The 15070-nt window shown below is 44.1% G+C and overlaps 1 protein-coding gene across 1 annotated transcript in view; it reads right to left on the reverse strand.

Annotated features, from left to right (window-relative positions):
• The window catches only part of ROS1 (ROS proto-oncogene 1, receptor tyrosine kinase), a 311501-nt gene that overhangs the window by 110389 nt on the left and 186042 nt on the right, over positions 1 to 15070 (reverse strand). Inside the window, 3 exon segments of the mRNA XM_063919336.1 lie at positions 6679 to 6796; positions 13524 to 13601; positions 13604 to 13641. Coding sequence (XP_063775406.1) covers positions 6679 to 6796; positions 13524 to 13601; positions 13604 to 13641 — 234 coding nt within the window.

Consider the following 15070-nt stretch of genomic DNA (forward strand, 5'->3'; position numbering starts at 1 on the left):
CCCGGTACACTGAGGCGGAAAACTGTGCCCTAGTTGATGGCGTCGACAGGTCCTATGACGTTCTGCACGGACCAAGGGCACAGACAACCGCAGCAAAGTCAAAGAGAAAGATCTGGGACACCATCGCGAGTCAAGTCACTGCAGTATCTGGAAACCGCCGCAGCACCAGAAACTGCATGAAGTGGTACAGTGATTGCCGTAGACAGACCAAAAAAAGATGGGGATTTAGCGCCGACATGAGACAGGAACCGGAGGTGGTCCACCTCTCAATTTGAAGTCGCTTCCCTTGGAGGAAGTTATAAAAAGGCGCATGAACCCTGTCATGGTCCAAGGAGTTTGCGGAGGTGTGGACTCCACCCGTCCTGCTGGCTTTCCTGAGGAGGAAGAACCGCCCAGAAGACGGAAGATGGCGGGAGCACAGCAGTCCAAAAGGAGGCGTGATGGTAAGAATACATTCAGATGAGCTGTACTAAACTATTATTTTTTTTCTTTGATAATGTGTTTGTTCTTTCCCCTAGACACGCCTGCCTAGAGGACATCACCTGCGCGCAGGACATAATCAGCGCGCAGACCATCACCTGCGCGCCGGACATCATCAGCGCCCAGACCAGCACCTGGACACCAAACTTCAACAGTACGCAGTACATCACCTGCGCACAGGGCATCCCCAGCTCGTGATCTACCCTCCAGGAGCTCAGAGACTGTGACCCAAGAACCTCAAGAAGACATTACCCTTGTGGACCCATCACCTGAACTGTTTGAGTCGATAGGGTTAACCGACGAGACATTTCTAGGGTTTGATGACAGCCGTGCAGACGCATCCAGCCATACCCTAGAAAAGTCTCCAGATTTGAGGCCCAGAGAAGCTCCTGGAGCAGTGGCACCAAAGGATGCAGAAGGTTGATATATCAATCCATAGATTTTTTTTTGTTAACCATTTTGTATAGTTTACTAACTTTTTTTTTGTTTGTTTACTTTTGCACACAAGGTGCCACAGACCAGCAGCGGATTCGCATCAGGGATTGGTCCCTACTTCAGGCCGGATCTGTTACAGGAACAGGCGGACAACGAGGAGGAATTGCAGCAGCCCGCAGTTTCTACATCCCTGTGTAAGTAATTAGATAAAACAAATTTTTTTAAAAAAATCTTTGTGAACCTTCAAACATATGTAGGAATGTGTCTCTAATTTATTTCTAATTTTCTTTGCAGCTGCACAAATGCAATTGGTGGCAGACATTCAGCAAGGGCAGGATCCCTCACATATTCAGAGGGTAAACACCCTGGCAACAGAGATGCAGGACCGCCAGGAGAGTTTTCGGGATGTCGTTGACACCAGACTGGACGGCATTGAGAAGTCAATGGAGAAGATAGCAAACAGTATGGTTGAAATGCAATAGGCTCTTGCCGACAGCACGGCAGAAACGCGAAAGACCAGGCAGGCAGATCACAGGGTGACTATGGACATCCTTCATGTTCTGGTCACATCCATCAACCGGCTGGTGGACAACACGGCATGCCAGTCACACAGTGTTCACAACATGTCGGAGAGCCAGCGACATTCTGCAGCCAACCAACAGATCATCGCAACAACGCTAAAGATGATCTACGACAAACTCCCAGAGCCAGCTCATCAACATGCTGGTCAACCACCACATCCGCCACAAGCCACACTGACGCCTCCTGCTCTTGCTCCACCACATTCCTGGTATGGACAGTCACAGCAGTACCAAGGATATACAGGGATGTACCCCACTTACCAGATGCCTCCACCACCAACACCGGCCTCAACATCTACACCAGCACGGCCACCAAGGCCAATCCAATGCACTCAACAGCTGCCAAGGACACCGTCACCACCACCGGAAGAAGAGGATCAGGACAGCCCCCACACACGATAGCGCGGTCATATTATTTCATTATTTCTAATGTTATTTTTTTCTGCTTCCCCTTTTCTCCCTCCCATTAGTTTGTTTTTTTCTTTGTATTGTTTCAATTTAATATGTGTTCTCCTCCCCCACCCCCGACCGGGTACTACCAAGGAGCTATGTCTAGACATACATGTGCGGGCATGTATGAGTGTGGTAACTGATGAAAGCTCCTTGTGGTTACATATATGATGGACCAAAGAGCTAATCTGATATCACTTTTTTTTTATTTATTTTTTTAAACCCCTCTGGTGAAAAAGTGTGTAAATTATTCATTCACTTTTGTGTTACTTGACCATTCACTAGTATATTTTTTTTAATTCATCATAGGGATGGTTGATAAAGAGTCATGAACAGCGTTGTTCGTGTTGTGCTTACAAAGGTGAGTAAAGCCATGTTTCACTATACACACACTTACACAAACCTTGTCCCGCCTGCCCTTGGGGAACCACACAGTCCAGCAAAACCCATTGCTGGACTGTGTGGTTCCACAAGTGCAGGCGTGGCAAAGTGCAGAATACTGACACCACCACTCTTCCACTTTGTCACGGCTGCCCTTGGGGAACCACACAGTCCAGCAAAACCCATTGCTAGACTGTGTGGTACAACAAGTGCCGGCGTGGCAAAGTGCAGAATACTGACACCACCACTCTTCCACTTTGTCACGGCTGCTCTTGGGGAACCACACAGTCCAGCAAAACCCATTGCTGGACTGTGTGGTTCAACAAATGTTCTTGGAAAAGGAATGTGAACGTGACATCATTACAGTTCCCTTTACTTAAGTATGATTTTCTAATTTTTCAACAGATATCGACACAAGAAAAAGGAATGTATGAAGAACAAATACTTTTTTTGCTTTTTTACAATTTATTTTTTCACAATAGAAAATACAACTGTCTTATTTTCTTCAATAAAAATTTAAAATTTTGAAGTTTTATGTTTTTTCTTAAAATTAATGGTAAATTAAATTTACAATAGGGCATTTCAGGAATGCGGTGGTATTGAAGGTCTTCTGGTAGGCCATCCATGGTAGAGGGGGAGTACTGTAGTGTTACTTTACATCCGGAGAGTGTACTTTTAACTTTGGGAGGGCTTTCTACGTAAGACCTGTGTAAGAGAAATAGGATTAAGTTCAAGGTATTTGGAATCGTGTCACCTCTCCTGGAAAAGAACAGGTACCAGCAACATTGCACAAAAAAACAGGTTACAACCGTCATTGTCCAAACTGCGGCCCTCCAGATTTTGAGAAACTACACATCCCAGCATGCCCGGACAAAGCTTTAGCATTCTCTGACAGCAAAGCTGTGTCAGAGAATGATGTGATATGTAGTTTCACAACAGCTGGAGGGCCACAGTTTGAACATGCCTGGGTTACTCCGACAAGAGGGAGTTTTGGCCAATACATCTCACCTGAAGGGTATCTCTGTAACATGGCGGGGGGCAGGTCCACATCATAAGTAGGCCGTCCATGGTATAGCTGGGGTACTGTAGTGTCACTTTACATCCAGCGAGGGTACTTTTCACTTTGGCAGGGCTACTCCGTAGAACCTGTGGAAGAGAAAAGGATGAAGTACAAGGTAATTGGAAGCGTGTCATCTTTCCTGGAAAAGAACAAGAGGTACCAGCAACACTGCGCAAACACACAGGTTACACCAACAAGAGGGAGTTTTTGCCAATACATCTCACCTGAAGGGTGTCTCTGTAACATGGCGGAGGGGCAGGTCCATATCAAAAGTAGGCCATCCATGGTATAGCTGGGGTACTGTAGTGTCATTTTACATCCAGCGAGGGTTATTTTCACTTTGGGAGGGCTACTCCGTAGGACCTGTGGAAGAGAAAAAGGATTAAGTACAAGGTAATTGGAAGAGTGTCATCCTTCCTGGAAAAGAACAAGAGGTACCAGCAACACTGCGCATACACACAGGTTACACCGACAAGAGGGAGTTTTGGCCAATACATCTCACCTGAAGGGTGTCTTTGTAACATGGCGGTGGGGCAGGTCCACATCACAAGTAGGACGTCCATGGTAGAGGGGGGTAAACTTGCAGAAGAACTGTGACAACCCCAAAAAAAAATGTAACTAAAAATATGACCACTGATTTTACATGAAAATACAAATATTACAAGTATACTCACAGGCTGGGGAAAAATACGTCTCGATCAACATTCTGGAGCAGAAGATTGGTTCCCATTGCGGAAAGCCCTGCAATGAAGAGTCACCGGCAAATGGTTTGCAACACATATGTTGTGTAGAATACAACATGCATTTACTATGCCGCAAACCTTCGATGGTGAGTATAAAAGAGCACCACCGGAAGAGTCTAAAAATCGAAACCAGCTTTTAAGTACACCAAAGGCACGCTCAATTACGCCCCGCGATGCAATGTGTGTCTCTTGGTACCGTTCTTGCGCTTCACCAACAGGATTAGACAATGGGGTCAAGAGCCAAGGTTTGTTGGGATAACCTGCATCGCCTACGGGAAAAAGAAAAATGGTGGGTAATATAAAAAAAAAATATATATATATATACTACTTACCTAACAGCCAGCCACCCGGCATATTTCCTGTCTCAAAATCCTGAAACAGCGATGACTGGCTTAGGATGAAGGAGTCGTGAGATGACCCAGGAAATCCCACAAAAAGATTGGTACATTTCATATCGGCATCACAGACCGCCTGAATATTCATAGAATGGAAGCATTTTCGGTTCCAAAAACATTCTTCAGAATTCCGTGGCGGCCTGATGTGCACGTGACTAGAGTCAATCGCGCCCTGAACATTGGGAAATTTAAATTCATTGTAAATGCCTAATTTGATCTAACACCATCCGCTGTCCATATCTGGAAATCTGATGAACTGGTTCGTTAATTTGCGGAACGCCTTAATGACCTGGGTTATACAGCATGACAGTGTCGGCTGTGAAAAACCGCACGTTTGAGACAAAGTAGGCAGGAATGTGCCTGATGCCAAAAAATTTAATGTAGCCAGCAGTTTCTGGAAACCACTGACTGCGTGATTGGTCCGTGCCCGAGGTTCCAGGTCGGCCTCCAACAGATCGTACAGCGAATATATTTCGCGAGCCCGATAAGCGATAATTTTGTATCACCTCGAACTCGGAGAGATCCTCCAGTACATGCCTAGTGCGATACTGGCGTGGACGTGGAAATGAAGCACGCACTGACTCACCCAATGCAGACATTTGCTGACCACGATCCTGATGTTCCACAGCCTTTTCATCCTCCACACTTGCCACCAGCATGAACATCACAATCTGGTCAGAAAAGGGATCCATTATTGTAGTCAGTGTAAAAAAATAGGATATATATGTTAAAAATGCAGGTATTGTACAAAAAAAATGATTCCACAAGAGAGCTGACTGCAGAGGCGGATTGGCCATAGGGTTTACAGGGAAGATTCCCGGTGGGCCAACGCACCCGTGGGGCCTGTTTTGTTTGAGGACATGTGGTCCTTTTTATAGACATAATGAATAAGATGCAAAATAATTTGCATATATGAAAATGACTTTGCCACTTAGCCTGTGATTGCAGATGATCTAGTGCACACGTTCTCAAACTCGGTCCTCAGGACCCCACACAGTGCATGTTTTGCAGGCCTCCTCACAGAATCACAAGTGACATAATTAGCTACACCTGTGGACCTTTTAAAATGTGTCAGTGAGTAATTAATACACCTGTGCACCTGCTGGGTTACCTGCAAAACATGCACTGTGTGGGGCCATGAGGACCGAGTTTGAGAACCACTGTCTAGTGAATGCTCTGTCTGCCTGCTTGGCTGACATATAAGATTGAGTGAATAGTGATTGGGATACGGTTGGTGTAATAAGCAAGAAAATATATCTATCTAAAGAATGATATAGTTTCCTAAATTCTGAAGGTGTATCATACAATGTGCTCATAATATGTAATTTTATTTATTTTTAACTTCCCCCTTGATGCTGGACATCCCCACTATCTGGAAAGTCTTAGGGGGAGAGTGCTGCTGCCATGGCCCATGTCTAGACCTTACACCTCTGGTGTTGCCCATGTGGGGCCACTAGTGCAAATTTTTCCAGGGCCGCTTTTTGTTCCCAATCCGCCCCTGGCTGACTGCAATGGCTGCTCGTCTCCCTGAAGTCTCAAAAACGGGAGTGAGGAGAGAGGAGTGGCTTTGGAGAAGTGTAACCTGGGTAAAACTGTGGAATCATGGGTACATTTCCCTCAGCCGAGTACAGGAAAAAATATTCTTTGAAAAAAATCTAAATATAATAATGTGGGTCATAAATACAAAACTAAGTAGCTAATTACTTCAAATATAAATAGATATGCTAGTAGAAATCAAAAAAGCATCAAAAAATAAAAGTATTTAAGATTTTTTTGTCAGCTAATGCCAGAAAAACTTGGCGCAATGAAATTGACGAAAATAATGTCGAAAAGCGCTGATACCGGTTCGACAGTCTTCAATTCAATATACCTTTGTCGAAATGCCGCCTTTTTAACATTATAGACATTCGACTGTCAAATAGTCAAAAATCGAAACTGAAACAACAAGTTTTTTGACAATAAGTGCCGTATTGAATTGTCGAATCCGATTCGACATGATTTTTTTGACGAAAAAGCCCTGTGTTTCGACAAATACAGTAATTCGACATCAATTGAATATACCCCATAGAGAGCATTACTTAGCAAGAAGTACATATTAGGACTTGGAGATGAGCTGACATATTCCAGAAAGTAAGGTATAATGGTGTACTTACCTATACTGTAATATATTATAAAGGAGGTTACTGCCGTTATCTTCAAAACTTTTCCACTGGATGGTATTTTCATCTCCCGGCACACTCTGTGGAATTCCTGGATTATTTGGTATTCCATCTAAAGTACAGAAGATAGAACATTGTGCTTTACATGAGTGTTCAAATAATAGAAATGGGGGCCTATGAAACTGACAAATATAGGAGCATTGTGAGTACTGCTATCAAATTAGAACAAAAGAAAGGTCTTATTTTGTTTGGAGTGTGTATTGTTAAAAGGACTTTTGATGTTGCCTTGATGCACAATAAATGCTTGTCAGCTTCAAGGGCATATTGGATTATCTGTAATTTCATATGTCATGCAAATGAAGTACTTCACAATTTCTGTACTTTTGCTTATCCTGTTTCATCTTTATTTTTGCACACAAAACCCACCAGCAACACTAAGTGTTGTCACATATACTTGCATTAAATGCTTATTTAGTGGTGTAACTTTATGTAATAGGCAAATGGACACTACATAAACCGTAAACTGAGATTTACCATAAGGTCTCCACTGCAGTATGTTTGGCTGCTTAGAATGCACAGAGAAAAAAAAAAAGGTCACTTAATAATACAATAAATAAGTAAAATGATCAGTAAGGGCAATAGGAAGGTTCAAGATTCCGCTGCTAACATTTAAAAATGAATTCATTAGACATAAAAAAATAATTTATTAGTATATTTTGCATAAGGCAAGAGACTTTCTTCTGATCAGTTTTATTTATTTATTTATTTATTTATTTGTATTTTGCTATAGGCAAGACCTTCACTTCAATTCTGTCAGTTTTTACCTAATGCTGGGTACACATTAGGCGATCGAAAGGCCGTTCAAGCGAATGGGTGTTATATCGCGAGGTGGAAGGCGAGTGTCTACACCCGATGTCTGTGAATAACATTATTCACAGACATATCACATTGGCGCATCTGGCTGTGTGTATGCACGGTCTGTCGACTGCCTGTACAGTTGTGTACAGGTCGTACACATCCTACAAGGACTGACGTCTCAGCTGAGCGGGCAAATTAATATGCACGTCCAGATGTGATATCAGAATGCCACATTCAGCAGCCGATTGGTAAGTGTTAGTATATGCTTACCTGCATCAGTCAAGGTGTACCAACAAAAAGACCCAAACCACTTTTGATAACAACATTGAAATTGTTTTACATTTAAGGTTCACATCATTTTAAAATGATAACTGAGTCAGCCATATAAATTGTCCTCAGCCCGCAAAATAAGCCCCATACTTTCATTTAGGACCAAAGTAAAGTATAACAGTTATTAGGGTCGTAATTAGGGTGGTAGGACATGTGTCACTACCAGGGATGGCAACAGAAATCTTGGGTCCCGGTACACACTCATGTTTTAGGGCCCCCTATCCCTCCCTAGGTACAGACCAGTTAACCATTGGCTCATCCCCATCTCTCTACAGCCTCACCCCCACCTCTCCAGCCTCACTCCTCACCTGTTTCACTCCAGCCTCATCCTTGCCTGTCTCTCCTGCACCATCCCTGTGTCTCCAACCTCACCACCATTTCACTCCATCTTCAGCCATCCACTAATCTCACCTGTCTCGCAGCATCACCCCCTCCATATCTATAAGCCTTATTCCCCACCCTGTGTATCTCTGCCTCCCCCTCCCCCTGTGTCTCACAGCCTCTGCCTCCCCGTGTCTCTCGGCCTCAGCCTGTCCGTGTCTCTTGGTGTCAGCCTCCCTTTGTCCCTCAGCCTCAGCCTCCTTGTGTCTCTAAACCTCACCATCCTTCTGAGTCTGTCCACCATACCCCTGTGCCTCTCCTGGTACCTCTCAGCCGCCCCATGTGTCTCTATACCGCCATCCACTTGTGTCTCTCAGCCTTCCCCCTGTGTTTCTTTCGGCCTTCCCCCTATGTCTTTTAGCCTTCACCAATGCCTCTCAGCCTACCCCTGTGTCTTTCAGTCTCCATCTGTGCCACTCAGCCTCCCCTTGCTCCTCTTAACCTCCTCTTCCCCTGTGCCTCAGCCGTCCCTTGTGTCTCACAGACTCAGCCACCCCGTTTCTCTTAGCCTCATCATCCCCATGTCTCTCAGCTTCCCTATCCCCCATGTTTCTTAGTCCCCCATCTTCCTGTGTCTCCTAGCCTTCCCCTGTGCTTCTTAGCCTCCCCGTGTGTCTTTCAGTCTCCATCTGTGCCTCTCAGCCTCCCCTTGTTCCTCTTAACCTCCTCTTGCCCTGTGCCTCAGCCATCCTTTGTGTCTCACAGACTCAGCCACCCCGTTTCTCTTAGCCTCATCATCCCCATGTCTCTCAGCTTTCCATTCCCCCATGTTTCTTAGTCCCCCATCCTCCTGTGTCTCCTAGCCTTCCCCTGTGCCTCTTAGCCTCCCCCTGTGCCTTTCAGCCATACCTTGTGTCTTTCAGCCTTTCCCTCCCACTGTGTCTTTCAGCCCCAGTATCCACTTTAGCTTCCCTATTCCTCTATGTCACTCCCAACTCCCACCGGACCTGTGTCTCCCCAGCCCAGCCCACACTTACCTCCTGTTGCATGCTGAGGCTGCTTCCATTCTCATCTTCGGGGGCGGCTTGGCTCAACTGCTGTCCAGTGGCATAACATCAAGATGTCACATGCACTGCGTCAACTACAAACAAACTTTATTATGCCACCCGCCGAAGGCAGGCTGGGCTCCCTCTCTGTCTGCCTGGTCCCATTTGACTACAGCACAGGCAAGGGGACACAGAAACTGGTCTCCCAAGATTCCTGAGAGTCCTGGGCCCCTCAGAATTTTGGGCCCGGTACAAGTGTCCCCTTTATCACCCCCTGTGGCCACCATACAGGGCACAGCAAGACAGGGGGCATTGTTCTGCAGCACATGTAAATTTCCTGTTTAATCAATCTCACTTGCACTTTCCTCCTCTTTAATACCTGTCATCAACGGCCAACCCCATCTTCCCCTTACGTCCCTAAGAACTTTCTATCACACACTCCTTTATTATAGGTATACATGTCAAAATACTTACATACTGCACTTCTCATGCAGGAGCAAATATCTCCATGAGTAAGGTGTCTGACTGTAATATGGAAGATCAGGGGTTTGAATCCTGGGTATGTCAGTATTTTGAAATGTGTGCTTTAAATAAAGGAGGATGTGACAAAAGGTCCTGGGTATGAATGCTAAGAAATGTGTGATTTAAAATAAAGTATAATGTAAATAAATGACAAAGAGCTCTCATATTAAGTGCATACATGATGGTATAAGAGGATTGGTGCCCAAATCCATTTTCTTGTGAGCGCTCTGTGGGGGTCATTCCGAGTTGTTCGCTCGCTAGCAGATTTTAGCAGCATTGCACACGCCAGGCCGCCGCCCTCTGGGAGTGTATCTTAGTTTCGCAGAATTGCGAATGAAAGATTAGCAGAATAGCGAATAGAAAATTCTTAGCAGTTTCTGAGTAGCTCGAGACTTACTCCTACACTGCGATCAGCTCAGCCCGTTTCGTTCCTGGTTTGATGTCACATACACGCCCTGCGGTCGGCCAGCCACTCCCCCTTTTCTCCAGACACTCCCGCGTTTTATCCTGGCACGCCTGCGTTTTTCCGCACACTCCCAGAAAACGGTCAGTTTCCGCCCAGAAACACGCACTTCCTGTCAATCACACTCCGATCACTTCAACGATGAAAATTCTTCGTTCGGACGTGAGTAAATCTACTAAGTTTTGTGCTAAAATACTTAGCGCATGCGCACTAGTACCATGCGCATGCGCATTTTCACCTTAATCGCTCTGTTGCGAAAATCGGCAACGAGCGAACAACTCGGAATGACCCCCGTATGTGTAGTATTTATATATAGTATAAAAGTATATATACAGTATATATTAGAGATGTGTGGGCTCAGTTTTAAATTGAGCCCACCCTAACTTTTGCTTTCCAATGGAATCTGTGCTTTGTCCCACCTTGCTCAGATTCCAAAACAAGGCAAAACTTCATTTTCCCGAAGTCAGATCTCATGCGTTTTGGATTCGATATAAGGTAGATTAATAATAGACATTTAGCAAAACATTCTTTTTTATTTTTATAGTGCACGAAATGATATCTATATTGTCTAAGTGTGTCACACTGGTGCTGTAACCCTAAGTGTGTCACACTGGTGCTAAGCATTAACCCTTAGTGCACCCGAGCACTGGTGGTGTATTTTTTTTGTCACTACCCGATTCAGCTGCTGCCCATAGCTCCTAATATAAGGCAGTACACTGGTGTTTTTGGTCACTGCCCAATACCTACATTGCAACCCAGAGCTCCTAATACAAGCCAGCATTAACCCTTTATTGGTGCACCGTGCACTCTGGTGCCCACAAAAGATTTTGGTGAAGTTGTCATTTGTGAAAAAACTGGAAAAAAAATAGTTTTTGTTTGTACAACTTGTGTGTTCAGTTAACCTCAGTAGGTGCTGTGCCACTGCGTTAATAAATAAAATCGCCTTGAGTCTGCAGTTTGATGTCATTTGTGAAAAAAACAGAAAAAAATGAGTTTTTTTGCACAACTTGATGTGGATCAGGCTCAATTGACAGAAGAGGACAAGCAGAAACCAAGTACTAGTGCTGTGGCTGCTGCCAGTCATGATGATAGTGATATTAGTTTGTAGTACTTCAACATCAACTAAAGTCGGCATAGAGAGTTGAAGAAAGAGCACCTGAAAACAAAACAACACTTTACAATGCTAAAAAAAATCACCTCTAATAAAGGGAAAGTTTAGTGCTGAAAAATATAAACTTGCCTACACTGGAATCCACCATTACAGAAGTCTCTGTATATTGGCCCTCATTCCGAGTTGTTCGCTCGCTAGCTGCTTTTAGCAGCATTGCACACGCTAAGCCGCCGCCCTCTGGGAGTGTATCTTAGCTTAGCAGAATTGCGAATGAAAGATTAGCAGATTTGCGAATAGAAAATTCTTAGCAGTTTCTGAGTAGCTCCAGACTTACTCAGCCATTGCGATCAGTTCAGTCAGTTTTGTTCCTGGTTTGACGTCACAAACACACCCAGCGTTCGCCCAGACACTCCCCCATTTCTGCAGACACTCCCGCGTTTTTCCCAGAAACGCCAGCGTTTTTTCGCACACGCCCAGAAAACGGCCAGTTTCCGCCCAGAAACACCCACTTCCTGTCAATCACACTCCGATCACCAGAACGATGAAAAATCCTCGTTATTCCGTGAGTAAAATACCTTACTTTTGTGTAAAATAACTAAGCGCATGCGCCTGCGAACCTTGCGCATGCGCAGTAAGCGACTAATCGCAATATAGAGAAAATCGGCAACAAGCGAACAACTCGGAATGTCCACCCTTGTTGCATTGGACAGCAATGGTCTACCTCATAGAATTTGTAGTTCATTTTTAGGATCATGATTCTTATTCCGTATTTCATTAGTTGCTACTGTACTTTAAATGGTTTCAGAAGCTTGCGTAAGACAAAGAGTATTCTCCAGTGTGCTCTAGTAAGGTACATTCTGCCCTCCTCTCCCTATGTTATAGCTTCTTGTGTAGGTTTTAATGGCTTGTTGCTGTTCCTACATTCGCTGAAGCATATAAAGGGTGTAATTCCCCCTGCTCACTACCACTTGCTTCAGTTTGTGGCACCAAATTCTCAACCCACAGACAGAATCTCCTGCACGCCCCTGTCAGTTTTAAAAAAAAACTGAACCACCAAGTTTTTTGTGTGGGCAAAATATGGGACATGTTCAAATTCACCCAGCTGTAATGCTCTCACAATGTTACATGCGTGATCAGAAATGACAAATCCTCAGGAGAGTCCTAGTGGGGTAATCCATCCTGCTATGATATCCTTGAGTTCTTCTAACAGGTTGACACTGGTATGCCTCTTAGTGAAGCCTGTGATACAAAAAAGTAGCTTGCCTGTGAATGAGCTGGTGTAGATTCGGCTGCTACTGAAGTCGATACACCCACTCAGTGGGCTGTCACAGTCATGTAATCTTTAGTTTGACCACTACCGCTTGTCCACACATCTGTGGTTAAGTGGATAGTGGGTACATTGGCATTTTTTAGACCAATAATTAATTTTTTTTTAAACTTCCGAGGACAGGCAAGGAATCTCTGTTACAGACAAATGGAGTCGAGATGAAATTTGGTAGCGGGGATATAGGTCCTCCATTAACCATGTAAAACCAGATGCCTCCTCCTTTCTCATAAAATTTCTATGTCAATCAAACAAATTAAATTAACTAACTAACTAACTAATCAATCAATCAATCCTTCTATTATAGCAACTGAGGAGAGAAAAGACCTTAAAAGAGTAAAATAATTTTAGATACTGTCCCTAATGCCCCCATTGATTAAAATGTTCAAAATCAAGCAATTAGATTTATTTACAAATACATCCTTCGTTCCTTTACCTGCCTTCCACTCCATACTTCACCTCCTTCAGGCCTTTGATCAAATTCTTGTTTAAAGAAAAAAATCATGTTTACTTTCTGTGGGGTCATACAGTTTATTAAACTACCATCCTGTCTGCCATTGCAGGGCCACTCTGTTTCCTAGATGTGCCATGTTTTAAGTAGAACTGCCACGTGTTTGTGCCACCCATTGCTGTCACTTGGCTTAGTGAGCCAGCTAGCTCGGTGCAACCTTACCCTAACCCTAATCTAGATGACAACAATATTGTGAGTTTGAAAGATTGTTATATTTAAAGATTTTACATAGATAAAAAGTGGGAAAAAACAAGGGAAATCAGTGCTATTCACAATGGAATGTAAGCGACATAATCCTAGATACAGGAAGCACCTCATCCATTCTAAACAAGTGAAAAACATTAATGCCAAACCTGATGTGATAAAGTTTGCTGGATCAGAATGACTGGGAATTCCAGACATATACATATCCATGGCTCGTAAATGATAGAATTTGGCACATCTCCCGTAAGCATGCAGAAGTATACAGATCTGTTTGTGCAAGATTTGCTTATTGGTTTGCATCAAGTACTTTCTGTTACCTATTTAACAAAAACAAAGAGGAAAAGAAAAAAAGAAGAAAAAGAGAAAAAAAAATCAGGAGATTGTAAACAGAAATAATATGATACAATATGACAAACAAGTTATATGGGTTCCATCTAAAAGGCCGTACTGATGGGGAGATTTCCCCAGAGATGTGTGCTGAACGGCACAGACCGCTCAGAACACATCTCACCCCCCGCTCAGCACAGAGCGATGTGCAAAGCGAGGGGGGATGGACACTGAGCGCTCATTTCACCCAGTGGAGAAATGAGCGACCTGCTAGATTGTGCTTGCATGCAGGCCAATCTAGCACCGGCGATAGCGGCGCGCGGGTCCGCGCAACGCTGTCGCCAGCACCCCTACACACGGAGCGATGGTCTAAGCAATCTAGTCCGATCGCTTAGAAATGGGCTGAACATCGCTCCGTGTGTACCTCCCTTAAGACTCAAAAATAAGATCTAGTGCTGTAGAATATATTCATTATCACACTTTAGCATACCCCCCAATTGTACCTTTTTAATAGGTACAGTACCTTTTTTATGGTCTGTACCGATTTTTGGCTCTCCAAACTTCCATTGAAAGTATAGGAAAAGGGGTGTGGCCAAGCCCCCTTTACCCGTGGCCACGCCCCCTTTTCTAATTTGTACCGCTTTTTATGTGTAAAATGTTGGAGGGTATGCTTAAGCCCTGTGATCAGCAACCAGCAAGTTAAAATTATTTCACTTAGTTATTTTTGTAAGTTAAATAGTGCAAGCAAGTTTTTAAGGGCTTCCAGTCAAAATGTCGACATCAGAATGTTGATATGTTCTGAGTGTCGACATTCAAGACATGTTTAGAATGTCAACAGATGACCTCCACAATGTTGACATTATGTCAACATGTTCAAATGTTCGACACTGTGAATGTTGACACATGACTTAGGGCTAAGGTTAAGCTACAATTAGCATATGCCGTCTATTCATTTATTGTGCTTGACATTAACTATACACTTTAAGCTAGCTTATCAATTAAAATAAAGACACGGACACAACTGCGTTGGATTAAATGGTCATTGAATTTATTAATTGGAATGACCTCACTCGTAGTGGGTGGCCAGGAAGACGCTACCACTAACCAGCTCTAGTCACAGATCTTACAAAATGGCGGCGAATAAACGCCCCAACTGTCATGGGTGCGACTGAAACGCCCCATCTATATATATCAGCATGACATGTGTTGTGAAGGTCTCACCACCCCCTCCTATAGCAGAGTGAGGACGCTCCCCAAGGAAGTGCCCATCGCCCCCCCACAAGGGCAGGACACACTCGCCGTCCTTCAAAAGGGGTAAGTGCCCCACAACACCACTCATACTACAAGTGACCACTGGCCAGTAGCGCCT

This window comes from Pseudophryne corroboree, chromosome 4, assembly GCF_028390025.1.
Source record: "Pseudophryne corroboree isolate aPseCor3 chromosome 4, aPseCor3.hap2, whole genome shotgun sequence".
NCBI classification, from domain to species: domain Eukaryota; kingdom Metazoa; phylum Chordata; class Amphibia; order Anura; family Myobatrachidae; genus Pseudophryne; species Pseudophryne corroboree.